Genomic DNA, 21,087 nt, shown 5'->3' on the forward strand with positions numbered 1-21,087 from the left:
TTTTATAATGTATGTAAGCAGACTTGTGAGGAATAAAATACACTAACAATTACAAAAATTAATGAACATCAAGTTTGGTTAATTTTGATATTCATATTAATATTCTACCAGTTAAAAAGAAAATGGTTCTCATTTTTTTCACAATTGATCTAAAGTTATCGTATTCTTGGCTTGTGTGATAGTAATAATTTGTGAAACGTTTTTGCAGTTTCCTTTTTAATAATTTTGTTTCTGTTTTGTAGGGTTCATTGGATCAAAGAAATTGTGGTCGTGGTGTCACAACAGAACTTTGAATTCATGAATTCTGTAATAGGCCAATTCGATCACTCACGCACAACAGTTGTTGTAGGTGGGCTTACTCGTCACCAGTCTATTTTTAATGGGCTGAAAGCATTTGTGGAAAATCAGCCTCATCAGTCATGGCTGATGAAACCTGAGGTTGTAATCATCCACGATGCAGTGAGACCTTTTGTGGAAGAAGATATTCTCTACAGAGTAGCCACTGCAGCAAAAGAGCATGGGGTAAGTACCAGTATCATGAAGCCATTGAAAAACAGAGGCAGGCCATTCAGCCTCTTGATTTTGTACCATCATTCAAGTAGACCTCGATTGATCTTTATTTCGCTTGCCTTGATTCTGTTATGCCTCTCACCCTTGCCCAATGAAAGATCTATCCATATAAATGGCTGACAATTTTGGTTGCATTCAGCAGCTTTCCAGGGGAATGAGTTTTAGATTTTCTCTACTTTGTGCAATTGAGTGTTCAGTTTTAACTTTTTAATATTCTTCTCTCTACTCTGAACTGGGATATGCAGACTAGTTGAGTATTTTATCCATGAACTAAGCATTTTTTGTTTGTGTTTTTGAAAGTATTCAGGACTTTCTGCGAATAATTTATCTGGTTGAGTGACATCTATTGCCTCCTTAAGGGAAGCAGTTATCTTATTGAGAATGGAAATTATTTGCACTACATTACATCTCGAGTACAAAAGGAATCTTGGGAACACACACAGAATTCTGGAGGAACTGAGCAGACCAGGCAGCATCTATAATTCCTCCAACAATCTGTGTGTGTGTGTGTGTGTGTGCGCATGCGCGCGCGTGCATGTTGCTTGGATTTCCAGCATTTGCAGATTTTCTCTGGTTTGTGAAAGGAATCCTGAGCTTGTGGCAAAAACATGCATATACAGTGTGACCTGGATCAGGCTTTCACATCTTTCTCCTACTTAGGCTTGTGTAAAGTATGAAGAATGCTGCAACTGAGTGAATTAGCTATTATCCTGTTTTTATATTGTACGTTCTATAAAAAGGTAAGCATATAATTATATAAAATTATGGCACAGGGAAAGGTGTTGAACCCACTGTGAGTTCAGGGTAGGGTAAATGCTTAGGTTCACAGCAGTTGATTCATACAACGTCAAAAATTATTCAGAAAACAGTCTGCTTTAAAGAGCAAATGAAACAGAACTTGTGAAAGAATTACAGCCATTTTTGATAAAAGCAGTATAATTTCATCAGAAAAACGTAGTGAATAGAGGAGAGTTGCATATGAATTATGGACTTTGATTTGAATGGAATCACTTGAGCTTGTTCCATGCTTAATAGGGATGGCTACTGTCACTACCACTGTTCAGATGTTTTGAAGTCCATCAGCTGAATAAATATAATATTGAACGTAACAGTTACATGACAACTTCTGGTGTGATAAATGCATATTCAAGATAGGAATATCATCACAAATCAATTTAAAGAATTAGGACAGACAAGTTAAGGAGAGTCCTAGTGAATGGATTGGTATATCTAGGTTCTCTTTATTGGCCCAGGTTCTTTCTGAATTTCCAAAAGTTTCCTGGACTTTGGGATAAACTATGAGCATAATAGAATCTACATTCAGTGTCCACTTTATTATGTACAGGAGTGGAAGCTGGCGTGATTTTCTGCTGCTGTAGCTCAACCACTTTAAGGTTTGACATGTTGTGCGTTCTGGGATGGTCATATGCACGCCACTCTTGTAACGTGTGGTTATTCAATAACCAGAATTAGAGTTAATGTCACTGGCATATGTTGTGAAATTTGTTGTTTTGTGGCAGTAGTACATTGCAATACATAATAAAAATTTTATAGATTACGTATAGAGTATTGTGCAAAAGTATTAGGCATCTTAGATTTTTTTTGTATAAGTTTTGTTTATCTGTTTATTTTTTGACTTCTGCATTAGTGTGTCAGTAGAAAACAGCAAATTTTAGATTTCCAAACATTAATTTTCCAAAAAATTAAAGGTTACAGAGAATGTTTTTTATTTTGTTAAAGAAAATAATATTAAGTAAAAGACCACTTTTCAAATAAAAGCTTGATTACTTTATAGGTATATAGCCCAGTGGATGATTAAAGACGGATAACAAACAGATGCCAATGAACAATAACATAATAAGTTGAATGAACTGAAACAGAAATGAGTTTAGAGGGAGTCAAAGTGGGTGAAGAACAACCAAACTAAATGGTGAGCTGATGTGACAGTTTCACCTTCAAATTAACAATGCTTACACCATGGCAAGAGTGAGCGTAGCAACAAGACACAAGGTGGTCATTCTGTATCAGCAAGGCCCCTCCCAAGCGGAAATTTTGCAGCAAGCAGGAGTCTCAAGATGTGTTTTCCAAGTTCTTCTGAAGAAGCGGAGAGAAATGGGCAGGGTTGAGGACCAGCATACAGTGATCGGCCATGGAAACTGAGTGCAGCAAACGAGTGATACATGAAACTGACACCTCTTCTAAATTGGAAGTCCAGCACAGCTATCAGCTCTGAACTTGCAGAAACCACAGGAACCCAAGTACGTCCCTCTACAGTCTGGAGAAGTCTTGTCAGAAGTGGTCCTCATGCTGTCAAAAAGCCATTCCTCTGAAGTGGAAACAAAGCCAAAATTATTTTTAAAAAAAATTGTGGCTCAGTTTGTCTGTAGAGAGCTGGAGTGTGCTGCATGAATGAGTGTCTGCAGCCAACAGTGAAGCACGGCGGAGATTCCCGCAGGTTTCGGGCTGCATTTCTGCAAATGTAGTTTGTGATCTGGTTGGAATTAATGGAATCCACAATGCTGAAAAATACAATTTTTATCCATCAAGCAGTACCATTAGGGAGGCATCTGATCGGTTTCAACTTCATTCTGTAGCAGGACAATGACCCCAAACATACGGTCAAGGTCACACAGAACTATCTTCAGCGAAAAGAAAAACAAGGAGTTCTACAACAGAGCCCTGATCTCAACGTCGTTGAAACAGTCTGGGAATACCTGGAGAGGAAGAAGCAAGCGAGATAATCAAAGTCTGTAGACGTACTGAGGCAGGTTCTCCAAGAAACTTGGAACAACCTATGAACTCATTCTGTCATAAAACTATAGGACAGTGTACCTAAATGAATTGATGTAGTTTTAAAGGTGTTCACACCAAATACTGATTTGGTTTAGTTTTTTTTTACTGTTTACTGCTCTATTTAGTAATTTGTTGGTATTTAGAAATTTTTCTTTTTATTATTTTTGTAAGTATCTTCACTTTATAGAATTTTTTTCACATGTGCCGAAGACTTTTGCACTGTGTGTGTGTGTCTATGTCTATATCTATATGTATATATGTGTGTGTGTATATATATTTCTATATGTATAATTAAATGAGTAGTAAAAAAAGAGAAGGAAAAATAGTATGGTAGCATTCATGGGTTCGCTGATTGTGAAACATTGAGTGTATGTTTTCAGGCTCCTCTACCTCCTCGATGGTAGTATTGGGAAGAGGGCATATCTGGGTGATGGTGGTCCTTAATGATGAATGCCACCTTTTTGAGACTTCACCTTTTGAAGGTGTCTGAAGCCAGAGAGGCTAGTGGCTGTGATGGAGATGGTTGAGTTTCCAACTTGCTGCAGCTTTCTCTGATCCTCTGCAGTGGCACCTCCATAGCAGATGGTGATGCAACCAGTTAATATGCTCTCCGCAGTACATCTGTAGAAATTTGCAGGTGTCATTGGTGACATACCAAGCCTCCTCAAACTCCTAACGAAATATAGCCCCTGTCGTGCTTTCTTTGTAATTGCATCAATATGTTGGGGCCAGGATAAATCCTCAGAGATTTTGACACCCAGGAACTTGAAACCGCTCATTCTTTCCACTTCTGATCCCTCGGTGAGGTCTGTTGTGACTTCCCTCGACTTCTTCATGAAGTTCACAATCAATTCCTTGGTCTTACTGAGGCTGATTGCAAGGTTGTTGATGTGACACCACTCAACTAGCTGATCTATCTTGCTCCTGTACGCCTCCTTGTTGCCATCTGAAATTCTGCCATTGTGTCATTGGCAAATTTATAGCTACATTTGAACAAAGCCTAGGTATACATTCGTAGGTGTAGAGCGAATAGAGTAGTGGGCTAAACCAGTGTTGATTTTTGTCGAGGAGGAGATGTTATTTCTGAACCCCACAGATTGTGGTCTCCTGGTGAGAGAGTCAAGGAACCAGTTGCTGAGGGACAGGTACAGAGGCCTATGTTTTAGAGCTTGTTGATTAGATCTGAGGATATGTTTGTGTTTAATGTTGAACTGTAATCAATGAACAGCGGCCTGATGTAGGTATTACTTTTGTCCAAATGATCCAAGGCCAAGTGGAAAGTCAGTGAGATTGCATCTGCTGTAGATCTATTGTGACATTAGGCAAATTGCAGCAGCTTCAGGTCCCTGCTTAGGCAGGAGTTGATTCCAGCCATGAGCAAACTCTGAAAATATTTCATCACGGTAGATGTGATTACCACTGAGCGATAATTGTTGAGACAGCTCGCCCTGCTCTTCTTGAGCACTGGTGTGATTGTCGCCCTTTTGAAGCAGGTGGGAATCTCTGACTGCAGCAGTGAGGGATTGAAGATGTTCTTGAACACTTTCTCCAGTTGGTTGACACAGGTTTTCAGAGCCCTTCCAGGTACACCATTAGGGCCTGACACCTTGTGAGGGTTCACCCTCTTGAAAGATGTTTTGATGTCGGCTTCCAAGACAGAGATCAAAGTGTCACCAGATGCTGTAGAGATTCACACAGGTGTAGTTTTATTCTCCCTTTCAAAGTGTGCATTAAAAGTGTTGAGCTCATCTGGAAGCATCACAGCCATCTGAGACGTTAAGGAATCCCCTGGTTCATTCACAGCTTTTGGTTTAGGTATGTTCTCAAAGCCACACGTCTGGATGAAGTCGGTGACAACTGTGGCATTTTCATTCGTTTTGAAGATGAATCTCTGTATATTCTCTAGTCCACTGTGGTAAAGCAGTCCTGTAAGCACTCCTTCACCTCCCTTGAACATATCTTCTTTATCTTCAGCACTGGTGCTGTGGTTTCAGTCTCTGCCTATACATCGGGAGCAAAAGTACAACCTGGTGTTTGGACTTCCCAACGTTTGGGCCTGGGATGGCATGGCATGGCATGGAAGTGTTCTTGATGGTGGTGTAACAGTCGGTTAGACCATAAAATTTAGGAGCAGAAGTAGGCCATTCGGCCCATCGAGTCTGCTCCACCATTCAATCATGGGCTGATCCACTTCATCCAGTCATCCCCACCCCCCTGCTTTCATCCCATACCCTTTGATACCCTGGCTAATCAAGAACCTGTCTAACTCTGCCTTAAATACACCCAATGACTTGGCCTCTGCAGCCACATGGCAACAAATTCCACAAATTTACCACCCTCTGACTAAAGTAATTTCCTTGCATCTCAGTTCTAAAAGGATGTCCTTCAATCCTTAAGTCATGCTCTCTTGTCCTAGAATCCCCTACCATCGAAAATAATCTGTTCAGGCCTTTTAACATTTGGAATGTTTCTATGAGATTCCCCCCTCATTCTCCTGAACTCCAGGGAATACAGCCCAAGAGCTGCCAGATGTTCCTCATACAGTTGATGGTGATATATTACAGGGATCTTGGGGTCTGAGTCCATAGGTTGCGCAGGTTGACTATGTGATTAAGAAGGCATATCGTGCACTGGCCTTCATCAACTGTGATATTGAGTTTAAGAGCCGGGAGATAATGTTACAGCTTTATAGGTCTCTGGTCAGACCCCACTTGGAGTACTGTGCTCAGTTCTGGTCACCTCACTACAGGAAGGATGTGGAAACTATAGAAAGGGTGCAGAGAAGATTTACAAGGATGTTGCCTGGATTGGGGAGCATGCCTTATGAGAATAGGTTTTGTGAACTTGGCCTTTTCTCTTTGGAGTGACAGAGGATGAGAGCTGACCTGATAGAGGTGTATATGGTACAGAGGAGATGTCAGGGGTAAGTTCTTTTACTCAGAGAATGGTGAGTGTGTGGAATAGGCCACCAGCAACGGTGGTGGAGGTGGATATGATAGAGTGTTTTAAGAGACTCCTGAATAGGCACATGGAGCTTAGAAAAATAGAGGGCTTTGGGTAACCCTAGGTAACTTCTAAAATAAGCACATGTTCTGCACGGCATTGTGGGCGGACGGGCCCGTATTGTGCTGTAGGTTTTCTATATTTCTAGTGAGCTCCTGTCAGTATGAACCAGTGCAGCCATTCTTCTCTGACTTCCCTCATTAACAAGGCATTTTCACCGACAGAACTGCCGCTCACTGGATAATTTTTCTTTTATGCACCATTCTTCACAAATGCTAGAGACTGTTGTAGGTGAAAATCCCAGAAGATCAGCAGTTTCTGAGGTATTCAAATGTTAGCATCTGGTGCCAACAATCATTCTGCGGTCAGAGTTCTTCCATCACATTTCTTCCCCATTTTGATGTTTGGTCTGAAGAACAACTGAATTTGTTGACCATGTCAGCATGCTTTTATGCAGTTAGTTGCTGCCCTGTGATTGGCTGATTAGATATTTGCATTAATAAGTAGGTACACAGGTGTACCTAATAAAGTGGACAACTGAGTGTAAAAACTTCCCTCAGGCAAAATGTGAGAGCTGAGATATACTGAACTTTACGGTGAACATTTGAGTGAACCAGTAAAGACTTGATGGCCTGAAATGGTGGCCATTGATGTCAGAAGGAAAATGAGAATGAGTAGAATATAGACATGATAGGTGTGATTTCTTGTTAGTTTGCTCATTAGAAAGAACTGTGGGAATTGTAGTTCTTTGTGATGAGAAGGCTTCTACTGTCACTAGATTTTTAAAAAAATGGGAAGGCCAAGCAGGTGGGTGTGAGATTAAGGGATTGAAGTTTAAGGGTAGTGGAGGAAACTTTGGTCTTGCTGTAATATTGCATATATTACATGGTCAAACTAATGACTTCATTACCTATAATTTTGTAAATAGAAGCCAGTGGTCAAGAATGAATATCAGAGTGATTAGTGATAACAGTGAGGAAGTATAAAAAGTGAAATAGATTAGAGAAAATGTGTTTGATGCAACAGGCAAGAAAAAACTTTTAGTAGTTATGAAAAAGTCAGATAATTGCTAGAAGATTGAAAGAAGATGTGAGGAAACATTTCTCTTGAATAAGTCCCTGTATGCACAGCCTTAAAACATTGTGGGAGAATTTGTAGCATTCAGAATACTGGATATTTGAAGGAACAACACACAGACTCCAGGAAAGATCAAGTTTGATATCTTTCTAAACAACAAAATGCACTGAGTGATCAATGATTTTATTACATGTTTTTCTCAGAAGCACAAGTTTTGCTTAAATTATAGTAGTCTAATCTTGTTGCACTTCCTATTGTCTCAGAATTGCATCTCCTATGGCAGCCGTCCCCAACCACCGGGCCCCGGACTGGTACTGGGCCGCAAAGCATGTGCTACCGGGCCGCAAGGAAACAATATGAGTCAGCTGCACCTTTCCTCATTCCCTGTGTCACACACTGTTGAACTTGAACATAGGGTTGCCACTGTCCTATATTTGCCGGGACATCCCGTATATTGGGCTAAATTGGTTTGTCCTATATGGGACCGCCCTTGTCCTGTATTTCTCCCGCTAAGGTAGAGCATTCCTATGAAACCTTTCGTGCCGAAATGGCGTAAAGCAAGGAAGCAATTACCATTAACTTATATGGAAAAAAATATATGGTGGAAAAAAATATATGGTGGAACTGGGAATAGGGAATGGCATTTTTGCATGTGGTGGGGTGGGAAGAGGTATAGTCGAGGTAGTTATGAGAGTCAGTGGGCTTGTAGGAGATGTCAGTGGACAGTCTGTCTCCAGAGATGGAGACCGAGACATTGAGAAAGGGAAGAGGAGTGTCCGAGATAGACCAAGTGAATTTGAGGGCTGGGTGGAAGTTTGAAGTAAAGCCGATGAAATTGATGAGCTCAGCTGAGTCGGGTTTCACCGATGTAGAGGAGGCCACACCTTTCCTAGTTCCTCCGTCTCCGCCGCATCTGCTCCGAGGATGAGGCTTTCCGTTCCAGGACATCTCAAATGTCCTCTTCCTTTAAGGATCGTGGTTTCCCTTCTACCGTCATCAACGATGCCCTCACCTGCATCTCCTCCATCTCCCCCACTTTGGCCCTCACCCCATCCTCCCGCAACCACAACAGGGACAGAGTTCCCCTTGTCCTCACCTACCACCCCATCAGCCTCCGGGTCCAGCACATTATCCTCCGCAACTTCCGCCACCTTCAACAGGACCCCACCACTAAGCACATCTTTCCCTCTCCACCCCTCTCCGCTTTCCGCAGGGATCGGTTCCTCCGCAACTCCCTTATCTGCGCGTCCATCCCCACTGATCTCCCACCCGGCACTTATCCCTGTAAGCGTAAGTGCCACACCTGTCCCCACACCTCAGCTCTTGCAACCATTCAGGGCCCCAAACAGTCCTTCCAGGTGAGACAACACATCTGTTGTGAGTCTGTTAGGGTCATCTATTGCATCCGGTGCTCCCGGTGCAGCCTCCTCTACATCGGTGAAACCCGACGCAGATTGGGGGACCACTTCGTCGAGCACCTCCACTCCGTCCGCCGCAACAGACAGGATCTCCCGGTAGCCACCCACTTCAAATCTGCTTCCCATTCCCATTCAGATATGTCCATACATGGCCTCCTCTACTGCCATGATGAGGCTAAACTCAGGTTGGAGGAGCAACACCTCATATACCGTCTAGGTAGTCTCCAACCCCTTGGCATGAACATAGAATTCTCCAACTTCCGGTAATTCCCTCCCCCTCCCTTCCTCTATCCCTATTTCACTCTACCCCCTCCCCCAACTGCCTATCACCTCCATCATGGTTCCGCCTCCTTCTTCTACCACCCATTGTTTTCATGGCTATGACATCAATGCTTCCCCTCCCCCTCCCCTTTGTCTTTCAAATTACTGGTCTTTCAACTGAAGCTACAAGCATTCTTCAAATCCTTCCCCTTCTTTCATTCTTCAGTCCTGACGAAGGGTTCTAGCCCAAAATGTCGACTCATCGTTTCTAACTGATGCTGCCCGACCTACTGAGTTCATCCACTATTGTCAATTATTAAACCGGTTGTGCAAAAAAGGTTGGGGACCCCTGTTCTATGGTCTCAAAACTTTTATCATGATACAAAGCAATATTTTTAATGTTTTGTTGGTAGTGTATACCAACACATCTTTTAGTTTCATTTTCCATTTTGAAACATGAGTTGAAATAACAAAAAAGCAGGAGGATTAATAGAACTACAATAACTACAAGAACTTTCAGATTGTGTTTTGTTGCTCATGCTTAGGATTAGTATGAGCATAAATGTAGATTTTCAACCTGTAACTAATAAAATACATTCAAGAGTTAATAGTTAGCATCTACATTAACATCTGGCATTATTACTATGTTTATGCTTGTTCCTTCACCTTTGTTTGTTCAGGTGACCACATTTTTTTTGATGCCCAGTGCCCAAATAATTTGTGTCACATACAGAAAACTAATATGAAGGTATTTTTGAAAACTTATGCATTTATCAAGCACTGCATTCTCCTGATATATGCATGTTATATTTTTTCTTCAAAAAAAGCAGTTCACTTTTGTCAAGTATCACCTTGTTGTAACACCTCATTACTTACTGCCTTTGATTTCAGGTCTTACTCACAATCAAGGTAAGAATGACAGGCCTTTTTCATTTCCTGCCATAGTTTCTGTTGTCAAAAGGATAAAAATCTAACATTTTCCTCATACAGGCTTTTGGCAGTTACCTTTCCAAAAATGTGTCTCTCATTTCTTCTTTATTCTTTGCCCGCCAGATTCTACTAGCCCATTTATGATTTTATAATTAAACATTTTCTTTGGTGTTTTATGCTTTTGTCTATGTCAGAGCTCCTTCTGAGTTCAATACGGCAGGATACTCATTTGTCTGTTGAGTGAATTGCGGTGGTGGGTTGATATGATTAACAAAAGGCTTTCTTGACCATGTTTGACCTGCAATAGATTTCTTTGTGCCCTACCTCTCAGTGTCACTCTCATCTGACTATGCACTTAGTACCAAATAATTGATCCCAAATGGGCTACGAATCCAGTTTTGCAGATATGAACCCACAGGCCTTGGGGGTTATAGTCTACTGCCATAACTACTAGCTTACTCTACATAATTAAAGAATGAGAATGCACTGCAGTTAATTTGAGCAAGTGCCAGGCTTTTAAGTTTGGTATAAATTTTATCAGTTCATAGTCCACTTAAATCATCTATGCTTTATGTTCATGGCTTTTAATGCTATGACAATAGGAAACTTTGAATTATTACTTACAACTACTGCACTTCTTTTCTGGGTCATATGTTTGTTCTTGAAGTGACGGTTAACTGATTTTATTCTCACAGTTTTAGCCATGTTCTTTCCCAATGACTATCTTACTTTGTTCCCACACCATCACTGTCAAACCTGCCATCTCATGAACTTCTTTTTAAAATGATTTATAATGACATTTAGGTATGCCTTAGTTATAGAGGCTTCATAATTATCCACTTTGTCCCCTTAGACTGAACTTGTCCCTCTTCTTCCAGTATTTTGTTTCATCCCCAAATCTCCCATGCTTTACTTCAGATTAATAACACAGAATTAAAAATAATTGCACTTTCATTGTTTACTCTAACTTCACTTCGCAATGTGGTTAGACATCACATTTACTTCTATCTCCTTTTCTTTGAGCATACCCACTTTGCCTAAAGATGTGCAATACTTTTCTATGGGTCAGGCAGCATCTATGGAGGTGAATAAATAGTCAATATTTTGGGCTGAGACCCTTCACCAGGACTGGAAAGTAAGGGCCGGAATATGAAGGTGGGGTAGGGGAAGGATAGGAAGCTGGCAGGTGATAGGTGAGACCAGGTGAGAGGGAAGTTAGGTTGGTCAGGGAGAGAGAGGATAATATAAGAAGTTAAGAGGTAAAAGGTGGAAGAGATAGAGCTGAAGGAACCTAATAAGAGAGGACAGTGGACTATGGAATAAAGGGAGGTAGGTGAGGATTCAGGGGGAGGTGGTGGGCAGATCATAAGAGTTGGGAAGGAGAAGGGAATGGATGAGAGTGTAACTAAGGTGGGAAATGGAAAAAGAGAGAAGAAGGGGTGGGGGTGAGGGTGAGAAATTATTGTAAGGTAGAGAAATAAATGTTCATGCCATTAGGTTGGAGAACCCCTGGATGGAATAAGAGGTGCTGGTCTTCCAACCTCAGTTTGGCCTCAGTGTAGTAGTAGAGGAGGTCACTGGGAGATCCTGAATTTTATGGCGGACAGAACTAAGCTATTTGATGAAACAGATCCTCAATCTGTGTGTTGGGTTTTATTGATGTAGAGGAGTCTGCACTGGGAGCACCTGGGACGAGCAAACTAGAGAGTTACTTGGAAAGCAGGTGGGGGGGGGGGGAATGGTGGAGATTAAAGGCAAGGAAGGATAGAAGTGTTAGAATTCTATTGGAGATGGCAGAAGTTGTGGAGAATGATGTGCTGGATACCTGAATATATGTCACATTTATAACAAGATAGGTGAATCAATGGCTCAAATAGAAATTAATGCATATGATTTAATGACCATTGCTGTGGTGTGGTTGCAAAGTGACCAGGACAGGGAAAGTAATTATTTCAGGATTCTTAACTTCTAGTAGAGGAAAGGCAGTTGGATAGTCTTGTGGAGTAGATTTGATTTTAAAGAATGGAATAAAGGCAGTTGAGAAGTTAGCTTGGAGAAACCAAGGAACAGCATGTTTGGATGCAATTAACAGATAGGAAAGGAGCAGAAAGTAGGATTCAGTTGCACAAGAAGGTTCATGTGGGCATAACGTAAAAACGGAGTTCAGAAACAGAATAATTAACAAATGTCATTACTATGGTGTCTTTATTCTGCATTACAAACTGGGTAAATCACATCCATAGATTGCATATAACATTTTTATTCTAGATCAGTATGTTGAAGAGCTAATGAGGGAACAAATAATTGTGTAATAGAAAATGGTCAATTACTTATCTAGTTGGTAATAGATCTTGAGAGAATGTTGATCGTGATATGCTGGAATTTTTAAAGTTCAAAGTAAATTTATTATCAAAGTACATATATTTCACAATATCCTACTGAGACATGCGTTCTTGCAGACATCCACAGTAAAGAAGCACAATAGAATCGGTGAAAAACTGCACAATTAATGTGTAAAAGACAACAAACTGTAAATATAAAAAAGAAAAAATGAAATAATAAATAAATAAACTATAAGTGAAGAACAGGTGTTATAGAGTTCTTGAAAGTGATTCCATAGGGTGTGGAACCATTTCAGTGTTGGGGTGAGTGAAGCTATCCTCTCTGGTTCAAGAGCCTGATGGTTGAGATGAAACTATTATTCCTGAACCTGGTACCTGAACTTGGTACCTAAACTTGGTACCTAAGGCTCCTGTACCTCCTTCCTGATGGCAGCAGCAAGAGGAGAGCAGGGACTGGATGGTGGTGGTCCTTGATGAAGGAAGCTGTTTTCCTACAACAGAGCTCCTTGTAGATGTGCTCAATGGTGAGACGGCTTTACTCGTGATAGACTGGTTTGTATCCATTACTTTTTGTAGGCTTTTCCATTCCTGGGCATTGGTGTTTCCATACCAGGCCATGATACAACCAGTCAGTATACTCTCCATTGTGCATCTATAGAAGTTTGTCAAAGTATTGAATGACGTGCCAAATCTTTGCGAACTTCTAAGAAAGTAGGGGCGCTTCTCTGTTACCTTTAAATTGGCTAGATCTAGAACAGACCCTCTGAAATTGTAATGCCGAGGAATTTAAAGTTGTTAACCCGCTCCACCTCTAATCCCCTGACAAGAACCAGCTCATGGACCTCCGATTTCCTCCTCCTGAAGTCAATAATCAGGTTTTTGATTTTCTGACATTGAGTGAGAGGTCGTTGTTGTGGCACCATTCAGCCAGATTTTCAATCTCCCTCCAACATACTGATTCATCACCACCTTCAATTTGGCCAGTGGTGTCATCAGCAAATTTAAATATAGCATTGGAGCTGTACTTAGCTTCGCAGTCATAAGTATAAAATGAGTAGAACAGGTGGTGAAGCACGCAGCCTTACGGTGCACCTATGCTGATGGGGATTGAGGAGGAGATGTTGTTGTCAATCTGAACTGACTGGGTTCTGCAAGTGAGGAAATCGACGATCCAGTTGCACAAGAAGGTATTGAGGCTGAGATCTTGGAACTTATTGATTAGTTTTGAGAGGATAGTAGTGTTGTATGCATAGCTATAGTCAATGAAGAGCATCATGATGTATGCGTCTTCGCTGTCCAGATGTTGCTTGGTTGAGTGAAGAGCCAAAGAACTAGCATCTGCCGTTGACGGGTTGTGATGGTCGGCAAATCAGAGCGGATCCATGTCACTCCTCAGACAGGAGTTGATATGTTTCATCACCAAAGGATGATCAAACAGTGAAGGATGAAGGTTAAATGTGATTTAGTTTGGCTTAAAATCGAGGTCAAGATCTGAATAAACATAACACAAAAGCATGAAGCATGAAATGGCTTTGGTAGATCAGGGAAACTGCATTAAAGGAATGACATTAAACAGTTAATCACTAACATTTAAAGAATTAATATGTGCAAGTAGTTTTTACACTGATGGTGGTGGGATATAGAGCAAGCCACCAGAAGAAGTGGTAGAGGCAGTTATAATTACAACATTCAAGAGGCATTTGGGCAGCATAGGAAAGAGTTGAAGAGATATGCGTAAGATGCTTGGGAAGATATTTTGGTCAGCATGGAGGTACTGGGCTGAAGGACTTCTTATCATGCTGTATAATAATTTTTTCAATGTATATCTGAGGCAAAATGATAACAAATGAATGCTCAAGTTGTGGCAATCAAGAAAGGTTTGAAGATTGTATTAGGCCAAAAATTAAGGTTAATAATGCTGCTAAAAATAAAGATGGAAGAGTGAGAATGGGAAAAGTTTAGAATTCATCAAGGGAGGACCATCGTATTGATAAAGAATTCAAAAATAATCTGGTGAGAAACTTAAAAAACAAGTTGTGAAAGCTTCTATGAAAATGAAAAGTTTTACAAAAGATTAATGTAGGTGTATTACAAACTCACAGAGAAGTTACACTGGAAAGAAACATTAAACAGATATTTTGTGTTGTGTTTTTATGGATGAAGGAACAGAAAACCTCGCAGCAATAGAAAGGGCTGCAGGTTGAGAATACAGAAGGAGTTTAAAGAAATTAGCATCAGTAAAATAAGCTGGTATTGAATAAATTAATGAGTTTGAAGGCGAATAAATACCCTCGCCCTGAAGATTACATCTACGATTTTGAAAGAGTAGTTGTGGATATAGTGAATGCATTGATTATTAACTTTAGAAATTTCATACCTATTAGAATGGTTACCATGGACAGGAAATATGTACCATAGCAAAGATCCACAGTTAATAGTAATTAATGGAGAAGGTTTTTACGGATAGGGTGTACAGGGCAGGTCATGTCTTTCAACTAATTGAAGTTTGTTCTGAGGAGATAGAGAAAGTGATTAAGGATAGGGCAATGGAAGTTGTCTACATGGACTTCAATAAAGCATTCTGCAAGCTCCCTCATCGTAGGCTGATCCAGAAATTAAAGTAGATGGGATCCATGGTAACATGATTGGCTGGATACAAAATTGGCATGGCTACGGACAACAGAGGGGAGGGTTGTGGTAGAGAGGTGTTACTCTTAATCGAGGCTTGTGACTAGTGGTACTGCACGTGATCACTGCTGGGATCTATGTTTGTGCTATTTATAAATGATTCAAATGAAAATATAGGTAGGCAAATTAGTTAGTTTCCAGGTGACACGAAAATTGTGTTTTGTATAGTGAGGGTGGTTGTCAAAAGGTACAGCAGGATATGGATATCTATAGGAAATATGGACAGAAATGGCAGATGGAGTTCAGACAGAACAAGTGTGAGCTATTGCACTCTGAGAAGTCAGATATAAGGGGAAAAGATGCAATAAATGTGAGCACTCTTAGGAGCATTGATAAGCACAGGGAGCTTGGAGTACGTCCATAACTTCCTGAAAGTGGAAACACAAGTAAATAGAGTGGTGAAAAGGACAGTGGCATACACAACTCAGTACGTATAACTCACACACAAAACACATAAGTAATATTAGAATAAATAAATTAACAAATAATGATGTGCGTTTTGACACTATTTGCTCATTATGTGCACTCTCAGAAACTTGGTACTCCTAACTCTGTCCATGGAGGAGCCATTTATCTGTTGTGAGGAGTGGTCAGCCTGCACCTTCCAAAAGTCTACAATCACCTCTTTGGTCTTATCCGCATTGAGACTCAAATTGTTCTGCTTGCAACATTTGGAGTATCGTATGTAACCCTGGCTGTCACATTACAAGAAGACTCTTGAGAGGGTGCAAAGGAAGTTCTCCAGGATGTTTCCTGGATTGGAGAGTAGTCGCTTTAAGGAGAGATTGGACAAACTTGTGGAGGGTCAGAGAGGCTGTATGATAGAAGTATATAAAATAATGAGGGTCATTGGTGGGGTAGATAGTCAATCATTTTCCTGAGGTGGAAATGTATAGCTTTAAGGTGAGAGAGGAAAAATTTAAAGAGATGTATGAAGCAAGTCTTTTACATCGATCTTGTTAGGTGGCTGGACCACATTGCCAAGCAAGATGATGGAAGCAGACAAAATAGCAAAGATTAATATGCATTTAGACAGGAGCAAGAACAGACAGAGGGTGGAGAGGTATAGTCTATATGTAAGCAGATGGGATTATTTTAAGTTGGCATCTTTGTAGGCACAGCAATTTTGGGCTGATGGGCCTTTCCCTGTGCTCTCTTTTCTATTCTATATTGTTCTGTGTTCTACCTCATGGAGGCCACACTCAGTCTTGAACACAATGATATTTTCATGATGTAACTTATTAACTGCAAGTGAAGACAGATTTATAAAGTGGGGCTTTGCTAACTTGTTGGACAGCAGTTAACTTAGGCATATTGATCAAACAGGACATATAACAATGGACTGCATTTTCACTCTCCATTGCTTTGGGAACAGGTATACTGTGAAGGTACCAGCAGCTGTGAAGAAAGTAGTGAATAAATTATGACGGTTACCCCACATTTAGAAGTGCTATCTTGAGGCATGATTGCAGACCACTTGAACACTAATAGAATGGGACTTTTTGGGATTCTTGAAACCCTGTGTGATTTGGATATCTTGAGTGTAGTTTATTGTCTCTTGCTTCTTTGGGAGCCTCCAAGAGGACAACAACGTAGAAAAACTACAGCACAATACAGGCCCTTTGGCCCACAATGCTGTGCCGAACATGTACTTACTTTAGAAATTACCTAGGGTTACCCATAGCCCTCTGTTTTTCTAAGCTTCATGTACCTATCCAGGAGTCTTTTAAAAGACCCTATCGTATCCACTTCCACCACCAGCGCTGACAGCCTATTCCATGCACTCACCACACTCTGCTTAAAAAAAAAAACAAACCATCTTACCCCTGACATCTCCTCTGTACCTACTTCCAAGCACCTTAAAATCGTACCCTCTCATGATAGCCGTTTTAGCCCTGGGAAAAGCCTTTGACTATCCACACGATCAATGCCTGTCATCATCTTATACACCTCTATCAGGTCACCTCTCATCCTCTGTTGCTCCAAGGAGTAAAGGCCAAGTTCTCTCAACCTATTCTTGTAAGGTTTGGTCCCCAATCCAGGCAACAGCCTTGTAAATCTCCTCTGCACCCTTTCTGCAGTTTCCACACCTTTCCTGTAGTGAGGTGACCAGAACTGAGCACATTAATCCAAATGGGGTCTGACCAGGGTTCTATATAGCTGCAACATTACCTCTCGGCTCTTAAACTCAATCCCACGATTGATGAAGGCCAATGCACCGTAGGTCTTCATAACTACAGAGTCAACCTGCGCAGCAGCTTTGAGTGTCCTATGAACTCGGACCCCAAGATCCCTCTGATCCTTCACGCTGCCAAGAGTCTTACCATTAATGCTATATTCTGCCATCATATTTGACCTACTAAAATGAACCACCTCACACTTAGCTGGGTTGAACTCCATCTGCCACTTCTCAGCCCAGTTTTGCGTCCTATCGGTGTCCCGCTGTAACCTCTGACAGCCCTCCACACTATCCACAACACCGCCAACCTTTGTATCATCAGCAAATTTACTAATCCATCCCTTCACTTCCTCATCCAGGTCATTTATAAAAATCACGAAGAGGCAGGGTCCCAGAATAGATCCTTGAGGCACACCACTGGTCACCGACCTCCTTGTTGTAGTTTGGAGGCTTGCATGCCTCAATGACCCAGAGAGCTGTGCTGGCTGGAGTCAGGGTCTTGTGCTTTCGCTGTTCGTAGGATAACCCATGCCAGACAGGTCAAAGGGCAGAGGCGAGACGGAGAGTGTTCCACTGGACCTCCAGTTTCAGAGGTTCAGCTTAGAGCTAATAACCCTGATGGGTAAGACAAAATTATTGTGGAAACAGCACTGAAGAATCCTTCTACATCTGAGTGCGATGGTATTCCTGAGTCTCCACCTGAGACTTGCATGACTGACTAGAGAAAACTGAGAGGAAGCTCCTGACACCATGAATGAAGCCCTGAACAGCACCAGAAATGAAGGACCTTTATTGCTGCCTGAAAATCACTGGTGGTGTAACAGGCAGTAAGTAAGTCATTGGGTAATCAAACAGATGGTTTTACTACAGCCTGCCAAACAAAGCAACTTGGCTGCTACATCTCAGTCTTGCTGATTAAAAGGTACTGCAAATTTCTGCAGTAAAGCCCTAGAAAAATCCCAAAAAAGTACAAGCTGAGACTGTTACTTTCACAGCTCTTTGCAAAGTATTTCAAAAATTCAGGTAGTCAGTTGACCCGCTGGGGAAGTTGCAGAGATTAGAGATGTGCTGGGAGATTGTGTAAACAATCACACTCCCCTCAAAACCCATCCTCTTCTTAAGCAATGATTAACTTCATCCGCTCCTCAGAAACGGATGTTGTGACACAGAAGTGTAGGATATTGGAAATACTCAGCAGGTCAGATTGCACCAGTGAGAAGAGAAACAATTAACATTTCAGGTGGAAATCCGTTGGTCAGAGCTGGGAAGGAGACAAATTAAACTTGCAAAACTGTAAGGAGGGGATTATTTCTGATAGAGTAAAACTGGGGTGACCATAGGCATAAGATGTAAACAAGGTTATCTAGTCAATGAGTGCATGAGCACAGGTAAAGTGTGAGAACACAGACTAAAGAATTTAGGTGTTATATAGAGGGGGAAGATATAGGATATGTCTGGAGAGTCAGGCTGGGCACATCATCCACTCCTAGAGCAAAAAACCCAAACTAGCTGAGTTAGTGTGACTGATGACTATACAAGCAGAGAAATCAAGTTGCGTGAAGTTGTAGGATTCAATCGAATATGAGGTAATGTCCTTCAAGCTTGTGTTGGGCCTCATAGTGACAGGGCAAGAGGTCGCAGATCGGTAAGTTAGAGTGGGAGTGGATTGGGGAAATAAAGTGACAGACAATGGGAATCCTAGATTACTCCATAAGACCATAAGACAAAGGAGCAGAAGTCGGCCATTCGGCCCATTGAGTCTGCTCCGCCATTTTATCATGAGCTGATCCATTCTCCCATTTAGTCCCACTCCCCTGCCTTCTCACCATAACCTTTGATGCCCTGGTTACTCAGATACCTATCAATCTCTGCCTTAAATACACCCAATGAATTGGTCTCCACTGCTGCCCGTGGCAACAAATTCCATAGATTCACCACCCTCTGGCTAAAAAAAATTTCTTCGCATTTCTGTTCTGAATGGGCGCCCTTCAATCCTTAAGTCATACCCTCTCGTACTAGACTCCCCCATCATGGGAAACAACTTTGCCACATCCACTCTGTCCATGCCTTTCAACATTCAAAATATTTCTATGAGGTCTCCCCTCATTCTTCTAAACTCCAAGGAATACAGTCCAAGAGTGGACAAACGTTCCTCATGTTAACCCTCTCATTCCCGGAATCATTCTAGTGAATCTTTTATGAAGTCTCTCCAACGTCAGCACATCCTTTCTTAAATAAGGAGACCAAAACTGCCCACAGTACTCCAAGTGAGGTCTCACCAGCGCCTTATAGAGCCTCAACATCACATCCCTGCCTATACTGTATTCCTCTAGAAATGAATGCCAACATTGCATTCGCCGCCCTCACCACCGACTCAACCTGGAGGTTAACCTTAAGGGTATCCTGTAGGAGGATTCCCAAGTCCTGTTGCATCTCAGAACTTTGAATTCTCTCCCCATTTAAATAATAGTCTGCCCGTTTATTTCTTCTGCCAAAGTGCATAACTATACACTTTCCAACACTGTATTTCATTTGCCACTTCTTTGCCCATTCTTCCAATCTATCCAAGTCTCTCTGCAAACTCTCAGTTTCTTCAGCACTACCGGCCCCTGCACCTATCTTCGTACCGTCAGCAAACTTAGCCACAAAGCCATCTATTCCATAATCCAAATCGTTGATGTACAATGTAAAAAGAAGCGGCCCCAACACTGATCTCTGTGGAACACCACTGGTAACCAGCAGCCAACCAGAATAGGATCCCTTTATTCCCACTCTCTGTTTCCTGCCAATCAGCCAACGCTCTATCCATGTATGTAACTCTCCCGTAATTCCATGGGCTTTTATCTTGTTAAGTAGCCTCATGTGTGGCACCTTATCAAAGGCCTTCTGAAAATCCAAATATACAACATCCACTGCATCTCCCTTGTCTAGCCTACTTGTAATTTCCTCAAAAAATTGTAATAGGTTTGTCAGGCAGGATTTTCCTTTAAGGAATCCATGCTGAGTTCTGCCTATCTTGTCATATGTCTCCAGGTACTCCGTAACCTCATCCTTCACAATTGACTCCAACAACTTCCCAACCACCAATGTCAAGCTAACAGGTCTATAATTTCCTTTTTGCTTCCTTACCCCCTCCTTAAATAGCAGAGTGACATTTGCAATCTTCCAGTCCTCCGGAACCATGCCAGAATCTATCGACTTTTGAAAGATCATTGCTAATGCCTCCGCAATCGCCTCAGCTACTTCCTTCAGAACACGAGGGTGCATTTCATCTGGTCCGGGAGATTTATCTACCTTTAGACTATTCAGCTTCCTGAGTACTTCCTCTGTCGTAATTGTGACTGCGCACACTTCTCTTCCCTGCCACCCTTGGGTGTCCAGTACACTGCTGATGTCTTCCTCTGTGAAGACTGATGCAAAATACTCGTTCAGTTCCTCTGCCATCTCCTTATCTCCCATTACAATTTCTCCAGCATCATTTTCTATTGGTCCTATATCTACTTTCACCTGTCTTTTACTCTTTATATACTTGAAAAAGCTTTTAGTTTCCTCTTTGATATTATTTGCTAGCTTCCTTTCATAGTTAATCTTTTCCCTCTTAATGACCTTCTGGGTTTCCTTTTGTAAGGTCTTAAAAACTTCCCAATCCTCTGTCTTCCCACTAATTTTTGCTTCCTTGTATGCTCTCTCCTTTGCTTTAACTTTGGTTTTGACTTCTCTTGTCAACCATGGTTGCCTCGTTTTTCCACTCGAAAATTTCTTCTTTTTTGGAATATACCTGTCTTGCACCTTCCTCACTTCTCGCATAAACTCCAGCCATTGCTGT

The 21,087-nt window shown here is 41.4% G+C and overlaps 1 protein-coding gene across 7 annotated transcripts in view; it reads left to right on the top strand.

Annotated features, from left to right (window-relative positions):
- crppa (CDP-L-ribitol pyrophosphorylase A) overlaps positions 1-21,087 on the top strand; it is a 312,877-nt gene that overhangs the window by 7,139 nt on the left and 284,651 nt on the right. For all 7 annotated transcript variants that reach the window (XM_072251970.1, XM_072251974.1, XM_072251975.1 and 4 more), the window contains exon 2: positions 243-522. In XM_072251970.1, the coding sequence (XP_072108071.1) occupies positions 243-522 (280 nt within the window). The remainder of the gene's footprint in view (positions 1-242; positions 523-21,087) is intronic.

The sequence above is a fragment of the Mobula birostris genome, chromosome 3 (assembly GCF_030028105.1).
Source record: "Mobula birostris isolate sMobBir1 chromosome 3, sMobBir1.hap1, whole genome shotgun sequence".
Taxonomy (NCBI): domain Eukaryota; kingdom Metazoa; phylum Chordata; class Chondrichthyes; order Myliobatiformes; family Myliobatidae; genus Mobula; species Mobula birostris.